The 21911-nt window shown below is 37.3% G+C and overlaps 1 protein-coding gene across 2 annotated transcripts in view; it reads right to left on the bottom strand.

Moving 5' to 3' along the window:
• LOC110371076 (tyrosine-protein kinase transmembrane receptor Ror) overlaps positions 1-19634 on the bottom strand; it is a 37187-nt gene extending 17553 nt beyond the window's left edge. The window contains exon 1 of one of the 2 annotated variants that reach the window (XM_064035208.1): positions 19164-19634. In XM_064035208.1, the coding sequence (XP_063891278.1) occupies positions 19164-19241 (78 nt within the window). In that variant the 5' untranslated portion in view covers positions 19242-19634. The remainder of the gene's footprint in view (positions 1-19163) is intronic. The other variant, XM_021327165.3, reaches the window with a different exon arrangement.
• Positions 19635-21911: the final 2277 nt, after the last annotated feature.

Raw genomic sequence — 21911 nt, 5'->3', positions numbered from 1 at the left:
GAAACTGTGATCGTCGGCGTCGGTCGTTGTCACCTGTCACAGCCAGTGTCACGGGGTCTTAATGCGGAAATGTGCATTTGGGGCACCGGCACGCGAATTGTTGGCCACGGTGCGTTCGGAACTACGTCCCAGTTGCAAGAGCCGGCCCGACACACATTCTCCGAACAATGATCCTTTAATTAGACGTTGCACCGTGCTCTAATGTTGCATAGCTCGTTTACGCAATGCACTGTTTCAGTTATACGAATGTGAGCACCTGTTTAGCTTTTACAACGGCTATCTGTCTGCTATGATTCAATGCAGAGTATGCATACAGACAAAGCTACGTACCTACTGATAATAACTGCTTCCATTTTATGGTGGATTAAAATGAAGTATTCTTTCATGTTAAATTAATAAAAACTGCTTTGCGAAAAGATATTTTATGTGAAGCACATAAAATATCAATGCATATCTAGAATTAGTGTTGAAAGAATTCGTAATTGAGGACTATTTACAATAGGGCACGCCACCATCGTGGCGGTAAGTCCCCTCTTTGAGGAGTGGCTCGGGAGGAGTCACGGCGCCCTCACGTACCGCATGACGCAGGTCCTCACCGGACACGGTTGTTTCGGGAGGTACCTGCACCGCATCGGTCGTGAGGAGGCGCCCGGGTGTCACCATTGTGCGGACAGCCCCGAGGACACGGTGGACCACACAGTCCAGGTGTGCCCCGCATGGGAAGGGCACCGCCGGGTCCTCGTCGAGGCTTTGGGCGGCGGCGACCTCTCGCGTCCGGCCCTGGTTCAGGCCATGGTCCGGGGCGAGAGGGAATGGGATGCCGTCGCCTCCTTCTGCGAAGCGGTAATGCTCGAGAAGGAGGAGGCGGAACGCCAGAGAGTTCGCACCTCTCATCCCGGCCGCCGCGCTGGACCAGGTAGACACCATGGGCGCCGGGTGTCGCGAGATGACTCCCGGCCACCGTAGGCGTGGGTCTGTGGGCGGTGAGTTCGGGTGGCTCATCGTCCCTCTGTCTTCCTAGACGACAGACCCGTGTCGACGGCGCGCGTTGTTCCACGCGCTCCTCAAAGACGTCAGCAACCAGCGGGGCCAGCAGGGCCAAGGCCTGCCGGGGCTGCGGGTTGTTCGAAAGAGATACCGCGGCCCTGGTACATAAAAGGCCTTTGACGGAACACGACGATTTTAGTCAGTAAGAGTCTGACACTCCCTCACCGCTGCTAACCCACAGCGGGAGGGGTCATTTGATGATTTTACGTCGATAAAAAAAAAAAAAAAAGGACTATTTACAATTCAAATTAGGAGTTGAATTTTTTCAGGTAAATAATTTAATGATGCTGATGCTTAAACTAGATAACAAAAGTTGGAAAGCGAACTTTGTTCTAATTTCACCTTCATACAAACATCACTACTTAGTCACAACATACGCAAAGGCAGACTATTATTAGTCACTTACTGAGAAGAATGAAACTTCGGCGTTTCTCTGACGTGCGGGCAGGGGTTGCTCGAGGGTATTCAATTCAGTTCCCAACTGTTCTAAATTAGCTTCTGATCGATTACTAATGAGTTAATAATATAATGTTTGTAAAACAATACCAACTTGGACCAAGTAATTACAATCAAGATCATATTGCTACTTTGAAACGTCTCAATACCCTTGTAAGAAAATCAAAATTAGCAATAAACTTAGTGTAGATAGAATTACTTTCCAATAAAACAAAAAATTTATGAAACGATTTATGTAGAACAGAAAATCAGTTTCAATCTGCTGTAAGATTGTAAGATCCGCTTGATTGATTGCTCAAACGTTGTAATATTTTACGTGAACGGAAAGATGTTATTCAATTACAAAGCATTTAGACGAGAGTTATTTCTTAGAAATACGTATTTCAATTATTTTCCAAAAAACCGAGATTAATAAAGTAAGCGATTACTGTTTATTAAGATATTTTGTGTTATTATTTTTTCATAATTTTAATGTAGTCATCAGCATATAGTTGCTAGTTAATATAATTTATCGATCGAATTAAATAGTGATGTGTATGATAGAGGCAGCGAGGGCGCGGGCGGGCAGGCATGGACGGATTACCCGGCGTGGGATGCTGCACTCGATATACAAAAACGCGATCGCCCTTGAGCCCGGCACTCTGTTTATTCGACTGTCGTCTAGCACTTAACGCCGACGTCGATATTTGCTATTTTTGCACGATACAACACTATGAAAAAATCCACTCTGTGGAAAATTATTGGCCATTTCCATGAGCAGTATGAGATTTTTGTAAAATTGTAGTCAACACAATTTAAGGTCTTGATTTTTGTAATGAATTACATAATTTCTCATTGTTTCCTATATTGTATTGTTTTTTCTGGGTCTTTCGAAGAGCAGAAAGTCTATCTGCCCACGTTCCCAACTCGCTATGTGATCTAAAGTGTAAATCTTCTTTGGAAAAGTCGCTGTTACCGAGAATTTTCAAGAACAATTCTAATTACTTCTTAGAATCGTATTACTCGAAAATAAAATGAAAGATGTTAAATTGGATTTTTATGGTGTTTACGATGGCTTGAGCCCGTTCCAATTTCTGTACGAAGCGAAGTCGGTGTAAAGATTTGATTCATTCACAGATTTGTGGTGGTGATTTCAGCAAAAGTATTGAAAATACGAATCGTAGAAAAAGTAAAGCTTGATTAATATTCATCAAAGTATACTTGCTTAAATAAATTACACAAATGGATGTATAACTTAACTGAGGTAAATTGCTTTTAACATTTTTGACGATAAATCTTTAGCGCTAGTTCCTTAAAGTCCTATAAAAATATGGGTTTTTAAATAAATGATAAGCAAATAATTTTACATTTCAATTTGAGAGCCTAATACAAAGAGAAAATTAATTACTGTAGTCATCCAACTGTCAAGCGTCTTTGCATGAACTTACCTTGGTGGAAGTATATTCGTGGAAATCAATAAGGTTCATCAAAAATAATTTAAATGCATTTTTGCAAGGACACATTATTGCGAATGCTTAATTTCAAACTAAATGTAATTTTATTTCATTAATATTCTGTATTTATAGGGCATCGTCAAAAGAACACACAAGTACCGATGATACGAGACACACAACTTATGACAAAGATTATGTAAAGTGTAGTAAAAATTATAACTTTATTCTCAACGTTTTCCGGCTTAATAAGCACTGTACAAATCACTTAATTACAATCAATTAAAACAATTTATTCCAATAAACCAAATGTTTACATTACATCAGTTTACATGAGCTTGCCCTCAGAAGTTTTGATGTGGTAAATTGTAATGATTAATAGGAGTAGAAAGAAGTAGTACTTTAATAACTTAAAGAGATTGATATCTCGTATTGATGCTGAAATATTCTGTTCCTACTATAAATGTGAAAGTAACAGTCTGAATATCTGTTTACTGAACCGATTTATTAAATTGGATAAGTACTAGATTTTTAGATAATACTTACTAGCTTCTGCCAACGGTTTCACCCGCATCCCGTGGAAACTTCTGCACGAACCCGGATAAAAAGTAGCCTATAGCCTTCCTCGATAAATGGACTATCTAACACTGAAAGAATTTTTCGAACCAGTAGTAGTTCCTGAGATTAGCGCGTTCAAACAAACAAACTCTTCAGCTTTATAATATTAGTATAGATTAAGGAAGGAAATATTAAGCTACTTTTTACCCGGTTCCTTGAAGGTGTCTAACGGGACGTGTGTGAAACCACGGGAAACAGCTACTTAGTGCTATAAAATATCTATGGAAATAGCTCGCATTAAAATTGTTACGGACAAAAGTACCTATTAATTGAGGTGAAATTTCGGGCACGTTCAATATTCGTATTTATGTAAATAAATAATCAATTTCCCTAGACAAATAAGCTTCCTATTTACAAAGAGTTTGCTCTATGAATAAATAATACGAACCAATCCGTCCACAAGGCACACAAGTGGATGTTGTTCATCCCACTGTAATCCCTAGATACGGCCAACTATTATGGAAATGCCCTTGGGCTGTATTCGGCTGTAAGCTATTTGTTACCAAGTCAGTCAAGATAAAAAAAAAAACATGTATACTTTATGCCCCTTCCTACCTTTGATGATGCTAAAATATTCATGCGGGAAGGTAAGTAGTATGACTACTCTAATAAAATATGTCATTACTGTAATCCAGTTTTGTCACTAAGTGGTTGGCTTGTACAATTAAATATACGAAAATCACAAAATACTAGATTAATCTTATTCGTAGTTGGTTTCATATGTATACCTGAAACACTGATATTAATTAAGTTGGTCCTTACAACAACATATTTGCTAATTTGTGATAAAGGTACCTATCTACAATTTGTCGCCATTTGTATTTCGTTTTATAGAAATGCCCAAGCGTAAATTGTAGTCTGCTATATTAAAATGCCTTTCAACATAGGTATTTTATGACCTTAACCAAAGAATAGCTTGTTAAAACCGTAGCGTTATATTTTATATTAGGCACCATATTAGTTTTATGCGCGCGATTCATTTTGCATGACAAAGTAAGTACTCACACCTTTGCAAATTACATTTATGAAACATAAATAATTTTCTTTTATGTGACAATTATCCTTACAAATAGTAATTATTTAACGGTTTATAGCCGTAGATGATCGTGTCCAGCATAATTGAGCAAAGAGAAACCAGTTCCGCGGTGTGTACAAAGATTTATGCTCTTCCTGCTTTTGTTTTTATTAACATATTTTTTGCTAGGGTTTCTGGTCTATCAATTAAATACTTGATGGTATGAATAGATTTATATTACAACTATATCCTATTCGAATTTGAAGCTAGACTTTATTTTCCTTTGATTTACATCTAAACGTCCGACTATTGTTACGTTGTCTGGCTACAAAATCAGACGGTGCTATATCTAATAAGCTATTCACTATTTTTAGTTCGTAGGTACCTATATCAATTGTTATCTTTTTTCGTATGACATGGGTATTACATTCGTTAAAGGACCTATTTATACTAACAACTACTTACGTAGTCGTGAATATGCTATTTTTGAAACGTCTTTGGGAAACAGCCTGTTACTCAATGAGAATTTCAAAACTGTTAAGAGGATACCAATTTTTTATGCCTTTTTCTGTAGATTACGAGGTACGTTTTCATCGCTTTTCAGTTTGAGAAAAGCTCTTAATCGCCTTGCCTTATTGCCTTTATCTGATCACACGTCTGCTATTTGCATTGCTTTACCAACGTCGATTTTTTTGTTGTTAATGAAATACTCGCATTTTTAATCTTTACTTGAAAGTGGGGTTTGGTTCCTAGTAATTTATCATTGATAGTCTATTTCCTTCGGAATCAAGTTATAAAATATAAAATACCGAAAACTATAAATTAGAGAACTGTTTAATGACAGCTAAAAATGGTTTGTGTTGACTGGTACAAATTATGTCTCGTGTCTATGGGCTTATTTGGCGCCATTTTTCTATACATGTTTGACAGTTTGTAGATTAGTGGGGTATCCAGTTGCCTTTCGGAGCACATAGCCCTGTCCGTATACGTTACTGGCTTTAGCCCTGAGTCGCCGTACAAATATGTAAAAGCGAGTTTTTCTTACATTTCCTTCACTCCATGATGGTAAACCTGCATTGGGTGTAAAGTTCGCTTGAAATGACCGAGCTTGGAGATGCTATTTAAAATTTATAGTAATGTGTACCTATGTTTATCTAGATTGTTTGTTTATATTTTCTTCATAGGTAAGCTACTCTATATTAAAAGGCACAAAGCCCCTCGGGTTCATCTTAATTTTATAAAAACAGAATTAAGTTGTCATAGACGAGGAAAGCTTCATGTAATCAGAATAAAACTGTCTATCTAGTATCTTTTTAATCTCTTTTCCTCACGTCAGAAAACATGCAAACCATTTCATAATTATCGAGTAAAGATAACACAACAGTTCTCGATCTGTTACACACGTTATGAGGCAACAATCACATTTATTACAAACGACAAACAAACACTATCTCAGTAATTCCCAGTTACTTAATAATGATTCAGCATTAGGATAGAATATCTTCGATTATAATGATGTCATCAATCTTGGTGGTAAATACAAGTTATATTGTCATGTTGATTGATAGTCACTGATTACAGGAGTTACGAAATATGAATACCTAGAATAACTATGAACAATAAATCTCCGCATTGTTAGCAAAGGTTTTTTCTGTGTTCGCCCTTTGAACCTGCTTTGAACACTTATGAACTTACGTTCGACACGTGTTTGAGAAAATTCTCCAAACAAAATTTTCTTAAGGAAGATTTCTTCTTTTTCATTTTTGTAGTAAGACCAGTAGAGCTTTAAGTTCAGGTAAAGACTATATAAGTAAATACGCAACTAAGTATCTGAAGCCTTATAATAAATGATCGAACTGTAAAGTTGTGGAACGGAAAGTGCAATCAGACCATAGATTGCCTTACCAAATCAATTCGCCTATTATGTGCAGAGTGGTATATTCTATAATAAATGGACGTATCAAAATCGCTGGATTTATATTCGAAACCGAATCAATTTATCCAGTAACATGGACTACTTAATTGGGATGCGGAGGTCGAAAGGTAGTTGCTTTATATTGTAAAACTAGCTTCTGTCAGCGGTTTTACCCGCATCCCGTGGGAACCTCTGCACGAACCCGGATAAAAAGTAGCCTATAGCCTTCCTCGATAAATGGGCTATCTAACACCGAAAGAATTGTTCAAATCGGAAAAGTAGTTCCTGAGATTAGCGCGTTCAAACAAACAAACAAACTCTTCAGCTTTATAATAATAGTATAGATATTGATATCCCGGCACGTGCAGTGAGATTGCAATACGGTCAGTACTCAACAGCCTAGTTTCCCAAGTCAATGGGGTAGGCGGATGATAGCGGCTTCATGACCTCAGGGTACTTTCTACTTGTATCGATTAAACTTTCTACAGGATTAACATTTCAGATTCAGAGATACAAAGGATTAAATGCGGTCTGATGTTACACAATGCAATTTGGGCTTCGAAGTTTGTATTTAATTATGCTTGTTATGCATTATTTTATGTATATCCTTGTGATGTAATCAGGTAGTGTAATATTAGTTTTCCAGTTAGTAGAAAAGCTGCTTTTCATAGAATGAACGTAATATGCGAAGCTGTGGACTTAAGTTGCTACATTGATAGTAATAAAATAGTAAGTAGGTACGTAAGCGATGCATAAAAGAGAAGTAATGTTTTCCTGCAATTAAGTCAATCGCCTTAACATAGTTATTAAGAGCAGTGGGACAAGGATGTGCGAAGGATGCGCCAAAAAAAGTCATAATTTGTTCATATTTACAGCAAGGCAACGAAATGAAAATTTTCAAGCCTCAAGGGCCCACTGAAAAATAATTTTGGATTCATCAAGAATTTCCCCCGGGCGGAAGTTCCGAAAATTCTTGTACTATTTAGAAACTAAAGAAGGTATTAATATTTTCTTAACCCAAGGAGTTCCCTCAGACCACCGTAGATGATCACAACAAACTTAATGATTAGGAATAAGTAGTCAAATCAAATGCCAATCACACAAATTATACAGTAATTAACTAATAGAATACACCTAAATGCGTGAAATAACAAGAAGACACTAAAGGCAGTTAATGAAAATCATTATCGAACAAAAATGTGTGTCAGCAGCAGAATTTTAATGACAGCGTACCATCGACAACACCTCGCGTCAAGATTTATTAGAGAGGCATCTTTTACGTCATCAGTCCAATCTAGCGACATGATTTATTGCGATTCAACACCCTACATGGCTATGGACTATGCCTACTATAAATCTAAACGTACCGTGTCTGTGCATTAAAATTTAACCGAAAACAATACACCGGTTCGCACCTTTTTTGCTCAATTTCAGGATTTGATTTGATCAAATATATTCATATAGATTCGATTTGGAAGACAATTGAATGTGTTGTATTATTTTTTGGGAGGTGATAATTTGTAACTAAGTCTATTTTAATGATCCAAAACATGGTCAGTACCTCAGTATGTCAAGTAAATCACTTGTTTGTGAAATGATAGACAGCAGTCGCTACTGGAAGTCAAAAGCTAAAAAATCTGACAACCGATCTTGGCAAATGCCAATCGGATTGCCCATACGCCTGGGTTTTCTAGTCGATGCATTCAGTTACACTGGGAGATGACTCGAACATACTTTAAGCTGTACTTAAAAGCCAGGCATATTGTAAATACGCGCTGCAAAGTTGTTGTAACAAAGGCAAAAGTAATTTCCTATACAATTAATTAGAATTAACGCAAGCAAAGCCACAGGTAAAGCCAATCTCCGTTTTATACAAAGATAAAGTTAACAAGTTGCTCTAATCATTAATCTAAGAAATATTGTTCTCTCAGTTCAAAGGTGAATTGTGCTCCTCTAATAAATAACATTGACCCATAGGTCAAAATAATTCAATACATTCTCTTTGAAAAACGGGAATACAACGGGCATAGACACTTCGACAATCGCTTCGAATAGTTTTATTTGATTAATTAACAGATTATGCGACTGTTCTTGGGGAGAAAGAAGATGAATGCGGCTTCGACCATTAAGTAGAAGTTGTCCCAGCATTAATTTAGTTAGGAATAGAACCTTTACAGTACACATAAGCTTTTACGACATCAAAAGCTAGGGATGCTAGGGACTTTAGTGATTTTATAATTAAACTCAAAAGTTTAGGAAACAAGGATTAAATAGATAATAAGTTTTTATTCTACTTGCTTATTGTATTTAATTCCTCTAATGATATTCTATAACCGCACAAAATCGCAAAGCTTAAAAGCTTCTCATCCTACGCTAAGAAAATATTCAATCTTTATCTTCAAAGTTTGCGTTTCTTTACACATTGTAACGTTCTTATTATAGCATCTTACATACTAGTATTTGTTTGGATAACTCATCCTAAGATTGTAGTAGACAGTAAATTTTATTCATCCCATAAAATATAACAACGGCTACCAAACCCTTTATAAAATGTACGTAGCGCGGTATAATTAAAATATCGTGGAACGTTATCGCTTTATTTTACCATTTCGCGACACTTGAGACGAGTTTTGTTTACAACTGCTTATTAGGAATAACAACGGCTCCTTTAAACCTACGCAATACGTCTCGTGTTTACTATGGCTTGATCATATAATGCTTCTCAATCTATGTAATTAGCGCATATTTAAGCCGTTTATCAATATCGTTAGGACGTAGCGTTTTCAATAACGAAGAATACAAATACGTGTGGATACACGGCGCAAAGACAATCGCGTACAGAAGACGGCGCGTTATCTCCAGTTTTATCTGGGGAACGTGACCCCGCTATCTGGCGAGCACGCCGCCGCCGCCCGCCCATCTCACTCCGACAGTTCTTCTCGAAGCCCAACGCAAATAAATATCGCCCGAGTATTTTACGAAAGCCATTAATTTAGAAATGCCGATCTGTCGTACGATTGTTTATGATCATGGAGTCGGACCACCTTGTCCGTGTTATTAATTGATTGTGCGATAAGCTTTGCAGTTAGCGATTACACGGTTGGATTTTCTTTCCTTAAAAATTACAGGGTGTGTATTATTTCGGTTGGATATTGCAACAGGAACTTGGGTTTAAAAATAAACGAAGTGGCAGTGGCGGCGAAGTGCCGCGTGGTCACCGGACATGGGTGCACGAGGGGCCTGGCATGACGCGTGCTCGCCAGGGGCCGCACATCGTTTGTTCGTCACTTGAGCCCGTAACTACTGCGCAAACGTTCCTCCACAACGATATTCAACAAGTCGTTGACAACCCCGCACCACCTGTTGCGAGCCAAACAAACATCGCCACTCAGAAAATCTTAGGAGGATAACGTTAAGATGTTTATGTTTCCCTATTGTTGTAACGGGTGTGAAGGCACTAAACCTAATCAGAATCGAATTTGAATGCCTTGATCAAAGTCATAGGTACCAAGTTTTAATTTTGAACATTTTTATTTGTAGGTCTCTCTTCATTAAAAAAATAAGTATGTAAGTATTTTATGTACTTATCTACTTACATTTTTATGCATAGGTATATCTATGTGCAATATATGTGTCTATTACATCGAAAAGTCAGAATAAAACTTCGCAAAACAGGAAACTTTATTTTTATTTGAGACTTTTGTGTAGGTTTCCATTACGGAGTGAAACTGAGTCGTTCAGGGTATCACAGCTCACTGCTTCTGACTGAGCACGATTATAATATTAAATATCTCTCTTGGGTCACTGACTGGCTTTCTTGGAATTTAAGAAGGACTTGAGTGACACGTACAGACACATTATACAGCTCTGACAAACATTACCTAGGCCTAAACCCGCTTGAAATTAAATTTTTATGGTAATACCTCTTCTGCCTCAACCTACTTGAAGGGACCGTTTAAATGTGAGTTTATAGCTAAATGAAAATTGTCTTTGGTACCATGTGTAGGAAATGAACGGAAATAGTTCTTAGATATTATTATATGTGAGATGTAATACATGTCGGCTCTGTTTGAAGTGAACGAGTTACGTCATGTGACGATCGCAAACTACGAAGTCGAATTTGTTAAGTTTAGCCGATATCAAAAACAAAGGTCGGAGGTCGTTCATATTGTTAGTAATTTCAACTAAACTTGAATGGCGATTGTTATTAATGTTAGTTTATTTTGAATGGCTGCATTATCGTTATATTTGTGTACACTCATTGTTCAGACTTCATGGTCATATCCTCTTTTCTATTTTTATTTTTCTTCCTGCCATGACGGGTTTCGTTTTTGTTTTACACTTCTCTTTGGAAAAGTCAAAAAATTGGTATCGCCCGCGGTTCGTCGCGCGATAAAAATAAGAAAACCCCATAAAAGCCTCGCTAGAAGTGCTGTTCGTTAGTGCCTCGTTCACCCGGACTCGTGAAAGGACAATACAAAGCAAGTGCGGAGAAAGTGTCCCGCTGGCCGGCCGGCATTCGAGCGCCCCGTCGTCGGCAGACGCCTTCCTGTCCACTTCCCTGTTTCCCAGGTAAGTTTGCCTTTTTCACCTACATTGAGGGTTACGGGGTTTCAACGGGGACTTCAACGGAGATTGCAGTAACGCCAGCAATTTCTCCAGCGAGGCCCATCCATTCTTCTTTTGGTGCCTCCTGTGAGGAAGAATTTCCTCACAAAATCTCGTAAACACTAATATTTCTTAGTAATATTTTCTCAAAATAATATTTCCTATCGAGTTTTCGATCTGTTCCACTCGCAAAACTTCTTATACCAAAGAGTATTGTTGCTGCATTCGCCGTTGATCTCTTATAAGTAGTTCGTAGTGACAGTTGTGCTCGAAGGATTTTATTTTAACTATAAACCAATCAGTTAACTTTTTCTTTCTTCATTCAGTAGTCTCTGAGCAAGATGGAAGTAGAATTGAAATCTTTGATTAAAGAACGCGAGTATGCGTTCAAAAACATGCAAATTATTTACGACTTAGTTAAAAGTTGCCAAGAAAATAAAGCAAAAATATCTACTTTCAAGGCCAGATATAAGTCAATAGAAAAAATTCGCGATACTTATGTTGAAGTCTGTAAAGAAATTGATAAAATACAATTAAAAATTAATCCGAAGTTCGTAATTGATAATCTCGTTTTGGTGTCGTTTGACGAGTTATATTACGCGGCCGTTGAGTTTGCCGATTCGCTTGACTCTAGTTCGTGTGCGCCACTAGCAGTAGCATTTGGTACACAATCATCGATTGCTGCTGTAAAGCTACCTAAGTTGCAAATTCCAAAATTCGATGGCCAGATTGAAAACTGGCAGACGTTTAAAGATAGCTACGAGCCATTAGTGCATAATAACGCCTCGTTATCCGATATAGAAAAATTTCACTATCTAATACCATGTTTGTCCGGCAGTGCGTTGTCGCTCACGAAAGGCGTTCCGATTACATCAGCGAATTACGCTGTCGTATATAACGCGCTCATCGATAGGTTCGACAGCAAGCGCATTCTCGCGACAACTTATTTAGAGAAATTATTTAAATTATCCCCAATTCAAAAACCATCGTTATCGAATCTATCCGAGTTAACCAATACACTGTATGAAAGTGTCAATGCACTTCGTGCTCTAAATATTAATGATTTAAGTGAATTTATTTTATTTTACATTGCGTCTCGACCTCTTGACTTTGACACTAGGCGAAGGTTCGAGTTAGAGAATAAGGACGAACTTCCCACGTTCAATAAGTTTCTGGCGTATTTACAAAATTATGTAAAAGTTCTGGAAGTAAGTCAGCCACCCGCGTTAGCTTGCTCTTCCAATTTTAATAAATTTAACGTTCGAACTAATAAGGTCGAAAATCATGATCGTCCGCGAACGTCATTAATTTCCTTAAATATTAAGCAACCTAACTCAAATAATACCAAGTCAGACCAGATAATATGCGTTTGTTGCAATGAAAGTCATTCTGTGTACCGTTGCGGAAAGATGCATTCAATGTCGGTTGATCAACGCAGAACATTAGTTAAAGATTTGCGTCTGTGTACTAACTGTTTGCGTCCTGGTCACGATAATGATAACTGCAAATCAAAGTTGTCTTGCTTCATTTGTAACGAGAGACATAATACACTGCTGCATATTGAACGTCAAAGTATAGAAACACAGGCGGGTGATTCAAAGGTGACTGTGAGAGCGGGTTCAAGCACCACGCTTACCTGCTCATCTACGACAGCTGAACCGTTCAAGAGTACAAAGATCTTAGGTACTGCTGTAGTGCGCTTGCGTCACTCAGATGGTTCTATGCAGTATGCTCGTGCGCTCATCGACAGCGGGTCGATGGATTCGTTGATCACAAATGAGTGCGCACGCAGATTAGGTTTGCGGATTAAAAAATGCAACTTAACCATGTCTGGGCTTGGTCAAAAATTCGTTAATATCAAGGGTCACACTGTTGGTTCGATAATACCTCGGTTGAGTGAGTCACCACAGTTTGACATCTCGTTAGTAGTTTTACCAAACATTGCGGGAATGATGCCTTCGTCATCGCTGCCGATGTACGTCAAGGATCATTTCGCACACTTAGATCTCGCCGACTGCGATTTCTATAAATCGGGTCCGATCGATCTTTTATTAGGAGTTGAGTGTTTTGACCAGATATATACTGGCTCTCGTTGCACTCCCGGTACCGGGTTACCCTGCGCGTTATCGAGTGTATTCGGCTGGGTGATAACAGGTCAGTTTCTTCATAACACGACAACTCATACACCAGATCAATCCGTTACGTCACTCGTCGCGTCATCTAGTACGCTCGACGATACCGTTCAACGGTTCTGGGAGTCTGAGGAGCCGTCGAAATGTAAAATTTCCGGCCCTGAAGATGAAGTTCACGAAGTTTGTGAACAAAAATCCGGTACATATCGTACTCCGGAGGATAGGTATGTAGTTCCTTTGATGTTAAAGGATGATGCCCCTTCCCTTGGCGATTCTTATCGCCACGCTTTAAATCGATTTCTCAACCTAGAGAAACAGTTATGCACTCAACCTGAGTTAAAAACGGAATATCAGGATTCCATGGAGCAGTACAAAGACTTGGGACATATGCAGCCTATTGACACTTTGTCTGCTGATCGGTACCTTATTCCACATCACTGCATCGTGCGTCCAGAAAAATCTACGACACGACTGCGTGTAGTCTTCGACGCCAGTAGTCGAGCTACAAATAATTACTCGCTGAATAATATTGTTCATGTAGGAACTAACCTTCAAATCGATATAGTCGATTTAGTTCCAAAGTTTCGCCTTCATAAAATAGTTCTTGCTGCTGATGTTTCTCCTGCTTGTAACATTTACAGGCAGATTCTGATCAGGCCTGAAGAGAGGTGCGGTCAACATATTTTATGGCGAGACAATCTTACCGAAGCTCTCGTAGAATATGAGCTCAACATAGTAACTAGTTCGCTTAATTTATCTTGGGATGATGCTATTTCGCAACATTTAGGCAAACAATGGCATTTGCCTGCCGCGAATTTATTCAGTTTGAAAAGTATAATCTTACCGCGGCTAGTCATACCTCCTGATCTTATTGGTATCTACTTAGTAGGATTTTGCGACGGTTCGTTAAAAGAATATGCATGCTGCGTTTATTTATGCGTTGTTACATGTACGAATTTTACTGTAACGCATCTATTTATAGGAAAGCCTAGAATGGCTCCTTTAAAGCCGTCAACAGTGAATAGGCTCGAACTAAGCGCTGCGGTGCTTCTAGCGCGTGTGCTATCTCACATGTATAATCTGTTAAAGGATAAAACTCCTATTCAAACTAATTGTGCTCATTCTTATAGCAGCACTACGCTCTCCGGGATTAATACTGATCCTCATTCACAAAAAATGCATGTAGCTAATCGTGAAATCGTTACCACGGAGAACTTACATTCTCGTCAAGTTCAAGATGTAATTGCAACTTTAATTTCTAGACATTCCAATTTTATAAAACTTCAAAGAACCTTAGCGTCGTGGTTTCGTATTATATCGAATTTTAAACGTCCCAAACGAAATTGGGACACTTTTCCTCTTTCTCTCATTGAACTTAATAAGTTATTGATAACTTTGGTTAAGTATACTCAAAGTCAATATATGACAACAGAATTCAATCAAGTGTACGATAAGCAACAATAAAAATATAATAAATAATAAAATAATAAAATAATAATAAAATAAATCTTTATTTTTCTCTTCAGTTACAGTGTTAAGTACATTACAATACAGGTTGCTTTTGTAAGAGAATGGTGTCTGTTTAAGGTTACCCCTGTGCTACAGATCACCATTTATCCTTTTGAATGTTATACAGCACATTTTGTAAGGAGAGAGGCAAATAAAAATCCTAAATACAACTATATCTATTATCATAATGCCTGTATCACAAATAATTTATCATAAAATAGGAAAAAGCTAACGAACATATTATTATTATTATTGCACATAAACATTTAGATATATAACCCAAAACTTAACATATATTTTAAGGTTTCTTCCACTTAAAAATACACATTATCAAAGAATAAATAATAATAACACACATTTATTAACTTAATATTAAGAATCACTTTTCTGTGGGAATAATTACATACACAAATATGCACATACTACATACGAAGGTGAACTTCTAATTTATAGTTTATAGTTTATAGTTTATGTTTCAATGTTCCAAATCTATTCAAAACTTTCCACCGTTTATAGATGAGGAAGGTTTGTTGCGAGTGGGGGGACGCATTGATGAGGTTAATTTACTCACATCTTCGTTTCACCCTCTTCTTTTACCTAAGTTAAGTCCACTATCTCGAATGATAGTTGAACATTTTAATTTAAAATATTTTCACTGCGGTCGTCCTAGAACCTTGCGAGCGTTAGTTCAACATAACTTCTGGATAATCAGATTTGTTTCTCGTCGCGTTATGTGTTATTATGTTCTAACCGCTTGTCGTGAAAATTTCTTAGGCGCGAATAAATGTCTCAAAGAGTTCGTTAATGAACTTTATAAAAATAAATCTGCTATAGTATACGATGGCTTAGCTTGTCATCAAATCGTCTTTTGGCGAGCTTGGCAACGTGATTATCGTCACACACTTCAACAAAAGAACAAATGGTTTCAAACCGCGTCTAATTTAAGAGTTAACGATTTCGTTAACGAACCAAATTTTCCACCTTTGCTCTGGAGATTGACTCATGAAGAACAAGTGCACCCAGGTGCTGATAATATTGTTGGAGTTTTTCCTCTCCGAACTGCTAATGGCAAGATGCTTCGACGACCTAGCGTCAAGGTCTGCCCTTTGCCAAATAATTAGATATTCTACTAGATATAACTTGAGCAATATCGATTTCAGTACTTTATATCGTATTGCTCATTCTTAGAAGCTAAGTTTTAGTTTAATATATATTTTTCGAGCATAGCTTTCGTTGCGTTCGACTTATCCGTGAAACCCATGTGGCTTTCAAGTGGGGGGAAATGTTCAGACTTCATGGTCATATCCTCTTTTCTATTTTTATTTTTCTTCCTGCCATGACGGGTTTCGTTTTTGTTTTACACTTCTCTTTGGAAAAGTCAAAAAATTGGTATCGCCCGCGGTTCGTCGCGCGATAAAAATAAGAAAACCCCATAAAAGCCTCGCTAGAAGTGCTGTTCGTTAGTGCCTCGTTCACCCGGACTCGTGAAAGGACAATACAAAGCAAGTGCGGAGAAAGTGTCCCGCTGGCCGGCCGGCATTCGAGCGCCCCGTCGTCGGCAGACGCCTTCCTGTCCACTTCCCTGTTTCCCAGGTAAGTTTGCCTTTTTCACCTACATTGAGGGTTACGGGGTTTCAACGGGGACTTCAACGGAGATTGCAGTAACGCCAGCAATTTCTCCAGCGAGGCCCATCCACTCATTATATATGTGGGATTTTCGTGCTACATTGGCTACTTTAAAATAATTGGGTATTTTGTTTGTTTAGGGAGATAGGCTATTATTTGTTCTCTTTGTGAGTATTTCGTGGAATAAATGGAACTTTTATTTATTTTAATAAATAAACCATTTCAATAATGGACCTATTTCTAAGTCTAATAAGGAAAACAATTATAACCTTAGGATAACCTGCCAAGTTACACCTACTATACTGCGTGGGTACTTAATTTCTTTTCTTCTTAAATAAGAAGATATACGTGATTTCAGGAGAAACACCTACAAACACTGTATCTGAATAAAACATCACCCTTAGGTAATGCTAGTCTATGCTTTCTACACTAATATAATAAAGTGGGATATTTTTCCGTTTGTTTTAAAGGCTCCAAAACTACTGAATAGATTTGAAAAATGCTTTCACTGTCAGGAAGCCAGACTCTTCGCGAGTAACACAGACTCTATTATATAGTGCCCACGTGGCGGGAGCGAAACCGCGGAAATGCAGATAGTAAGTTACAAACTAAGGATAAAATAACATTATGAATTTCAATAAAGACGTTGAAATAATCAAAAGACATTTAAATGAGCTTATTGCGGACCGCGAATTATGTCTGTCTACGACGATAGGACAACCCTAAACAAGGAAATCCGCTTAAAAACTACTGGAAAACTTCTCTTTGTCTTCGTTACTTCTACCGAACCTTTAGGAAAATAAACCTTCTGTAGACAATGTCTGTAATTCATGTGCTTGGTTGAGTTGTTTGCCTTAATTCTTAGAAAGTAAGTACTGCTAACATAAAGGGCACCACTCTGTCTTATAGTAGAGATAATAGATGTTTTTTAAACTTTTTTGCCACAGGAAATTAAATAGATTGAATATGTAATGCTGTAATCTTTCGGCTCTATGCAATCCTTAATTCGATGTAATCAATTAATCACAAAATAAGTTTAATATTTTCCTTTTCCGTACTAAACTTTGAATTTGTTAGAAGGTCAAAGTCAAAGTCAAAGTCTTTTATTTGCCAGAATGTAGGTGTACAGAGTATGTTCTTAAATCTAAAGTGGCCCATTTACATTCTACCATTACATACGGTATGCAAATATTTGTTATAAAGTTTATTAAGGACTCCCGTAAATGTTGATACACATTAGTTAAAAATTAATGTCAAAGTTAGTACAATTATCAAACATGTCAAACAATTATATTAAATAAACAAATACATAATTATGTCAAAGATTTAACTAAAATTACAATACAAAGTCATTGATTAATACCAATAAACTTATATATTATGTCCCCAAAGTTTTCTCATTAAAACACAAACAAACAAATACGTAGTTCTCTATACATACCTATATAGCTTATACGTACGTCCAATGTTACCTATGCGTACAATACTTGCTAGAAGGCATATAGTACCTACAATGATTGGCCTACCTACATAAAATTATATTCATGTTTTTAAAAAGCTGCAATTCACGTAAATTCAGTAAATATTCTTGATTCAACATTCTTTGATGCATACGTTACCGACTTTTTAAATATGTTTTACCATTAATAAATTATGTTAAACATACATACGCCCATGTTTATATTTAACTAGTGTGTTAACATACGTGTTTCACGTTATAATTAATTGTAAAAGGTATTTATTCATTAACGATTAATTAATTAAGTGAACCATTCAATTCAGGTAAAGTTATAATGTTTACATTGCTAAGTATTTGGAGACAGACGTTTTGGTGGTAGGTAACACTACTATGAGCTTAAAAGCTTTTCATAAGTTTCAAATGGTAAAATCTTGTACCTCGTATTTTCAGGACACTGTTAGTTGTCCTGTCAGATTCTCAGTGAACATTAAAACCAAAATGCGAGACCAGATTAATTTTTCAGCACATGGAAACAGTATTGTCTTACTGTAGGCTTTTACTCTAATCCATTATTTATTTTTCTTTTATACGACACTTTAATGCTTTTCACCTTTGTGCCCATATACGTTGGTATTTAAACTGTCTCGTGCCTACTCAAATACTTACTCTTACTTCGTTTTTTTTAGGACTGAGGGATTATTTTGTGTAATGAAATTAGATAGCATCATGGATTTTTTTTGCGAGCAACAATGGTCTTAACCTTTTCAGAAAAGTTCAGAAGAGTGTTAGTATTTAAGTATTTGCGCGGAATTTTCCTGTCCATGTGGGGGTATCAATATGTGTTATAACTTTAGTAGGTATCCATAACTGTAGTAAATACTTATTTGAAATAATAATATTTTACTTATAACATAGAGCTAACTTAACAGGTGCGCACTTAAGTTCAATTAAGTATCGTGAAATAGCTTTTACATTTTATTATTGCCGTAGAGCCAAGCGCAATCGTGTTCGGAATTGTATGAACGACTACTTATTTCCTCCATTTACATTACCAGGGCTATAAAGTAAACGCGAAGCTTTCATTGTATCTGCAGACAAATGGCAACAGATTAAATAGCAAGATTAAACTTTTTATAGCCGCAAAAAGTTTGTTTGTTTTCCGTTATTTATTGAGGATTAAAGTCGAAGGTTAAAGATTTAATGAATGAGTTCTCACAGGCAATTTTTTGTTACACTACTTTTGTTTTAATGTAAATAGTTTGAGTAGTTAGGATAGTGTTGACAATTGGATTCTTATAAGAGTCTATTATGCTCTAAGTTCTCGTGGAGGTCGACAGTGCACACTTACCCTTCGTTTTCCCTTCGGCTTTTCCGCCGACTGACTGTGATTTCTCTTCTTCATGTTCCCAGCTTTTAATTCCCTCATGATTCAACTAGCATTTTACTCTACGATTGTGCAAATTACTTTCACTTAATAACACTATAGTGTCTCCAATACACATCCTTATCAAACGTTTCAATTTGTTCGTCTGTTTAGATAAACGTCACAAACACTAAACATTATAGCAAATCCAAGTGGAAACGAGAAATCCGGTGTTATCACTGAGCGTAGTTTTTCAGAATGTTGTGAAAATGCGTGTGCGTAGTTTCCCGCGCGGGTGGCGAGCGGTGTCGCGCGGCGGAGCGGTGAGGCGGTGAGGCGTCGCGCCACGCTTCCAACTTCACGCAGAGTGGGATCCTCCGCGGTCGCTCCCGCCTCCGGGCTCCGCTCGCCACGCGGCCGCGTCCCGCCGCCCACTCGCCCCGCACAACCGTCAAACAGATAAGTAAACACAAAATTCTTTGAGAGATAACGAAGCAGTTAACCCCTCATCAGAACTCACCCCTAATTAAAACATACGATAACACGCCGCTTTAATGAAGATTACACCGTTATGAGATTATAATTGAGCCAGGAATTTCAAAATTTAAGATGTATTGCTGTCATCATAAAACCATGGAATTATAGAGTCGCAGCTAGGAATCACTTTAATTTACTTATCTCTCACATTTCAAGTCACTATTGCATCTATAACTTACTATGTAAATAGAGTTATAATTTAATTTGCTAGTCTAGTATAATTTGCTAGAGTGTACCCTATATACAAGTGAATTAGCGAATTTAAATGTTAATTGTTAGTAATGAAAGTAAGGCTCACTACACCTCGGCAGTTGAGTGTCGCATGCGCCGCGCTCGCGAACAGCTAATGATTCCACTGCAAGATTGCAATAAACGTCGGCTCGCATCTACATCGCATACAAATTATCCAAGCTCTTAGCGCGTAAAGTTGAAAAGTCATTTTATGGGTATTTACTATTTACTTGCGTGCATTTAGCGCGATGAGCAAACTGTGCTATCTTTGACACAAAGGTCAAATAGCATTGACGAAACATTACGGAAATACAGTTGAATTCATTACAAGAATGAGGATGAAAGAAAAAGAATTGCTCATATTTCTCATTTTAGCGCTGAAAGCCTATGGATATTGTGATGTCAGCTCTGACGCAAAGCTCGGCAGATTGAGTGGTATCTACGTCAAATACGCATTCAGTGTTAAAATATTTGTATCTCAGTATTTAACACATTTTCATTAGCATTTAGGTAGGTGGGTATGTGAGGCGCAGAATCATGATAAGGGCCAGATAATGTATTAAATGCGTAGCGAGTTTTAATATGAAAAGTTTTTGGAAAGCTCGCCACAAAATGGATAAGTTAGTCTTTGGGTCAGATTTATTTTTTTCTTCCTCACGTGTCGGGAGAGCCACTATCCGCGACCGGGTAAAAAGTAGTCTAAGTATGTCGTTTCTCAGGCTCTAGCTTCACTATCTGTTAGAGCTGATAGGGTTAATCTGGCATTTATGATGAAAGAGGCAAGGATTTTTTTGCGGTGAACACACGAGTAAAAGTTAAATAATAATGAAAATACTGGTGAACAATTTTGGGACAGAGATCGAACATTTTGTTAAATTCTAGATACTCACTTCACAAATTGTGAAATAATTATTTTAATTATTGCGGTAATGAACCTTGGTCATACTCAATCAATTTGCAGTGAACGAGCGAAGCGAATTTTCCAACGTTACGCTCACATGAAGGTTTTACAAAATGTTATTTTTACGTTTGACCTATTTCATTTCGGTATGCAATAGTTGTCACGTACACAAAACCGATTGATAAGCTTTACAGACATCGGAAATAGGTATATTTGATCGTGAAAAAATCTAATAAGGTCACACAGGTTTCGTAGTCATTTCTTGTTAAGAGTTCATAAACCATTAACGAAGTACAACTTTTTCATTATGTTTTGAGAAAAATAACTTTTTAATTATTACTTAATTATCCTGGAGAAATTAACTAATATTAAAGTTTGTTATAAATCCATGCAGATTAACCTATAAATGAAAAGTAATGAAACATTCAGGTAAAGTAATCCGATTTTCCTAGAAGAGACGACTCCGAAGTCTAAGTTCTTTGATCAAAGTCAAATTCAAAAGTTTCCTGCTCTTATGAAAATTGAAACAAAAAGTGGGTCTATGGACAAGTATCTATTTGGAATAAAGGACGTAGCTATTTCCATAATGCATTCGTATGAAATGGGTAAATTCAAATCAATTTTAACACTTACACTAAAGAATTTTGATTGGATTCACACTTCGAAGATGTCTGCCATAAGCCCGCAGATTTTAAATTAAACTAAGTAATAGGAATATTTGCAGTATAATAGTGTGTAGTATTTTGTCCTAATGAGATGGTTGTGCGTTATTCTGCGCATATCTGTTTCATTTCAACGGATGGTTTACTTGTATAAACTTGGCGGTCGAGTCTATTCCGCGTAGTGCTGGCCTGCTGGGATCCTGCTAAATGTTTACATTATGCAGTTCGCATGCATCCCTACGCCAGAATTCAATAGCTATACGCGCCAATTACATTCGACAAATGAGTTGTAGGAGATATTTATTAACAGTTTTGTACCCTAGAAATATTTTCTCACACCAAGCCATTTACACGTATTTAAAATATTGCAGTGGAAATAATATCAAAGACGAGTCGAGATAC

The sequence above is a fragment of the Helicoverpa armigera genome, chromosome 6 (genome assembly GCF_030705265.1).
Source record: "Helicoverpa armigera isolate CAAS_96S chromosome 6, ASM3070526v1, whole genome shotgun sequence".
Lineage (NCBI taxonomy): Eukaryota > Metazoa > Arthropoda > Insecta > Lepidoptera > Noctuidae > Helicoverpa > Helicoverpa armigera.
Note: the sequence above shows the minus strand (reverse complement) of the source record. Positions and strands in the feature narration are given on the sequence as shown.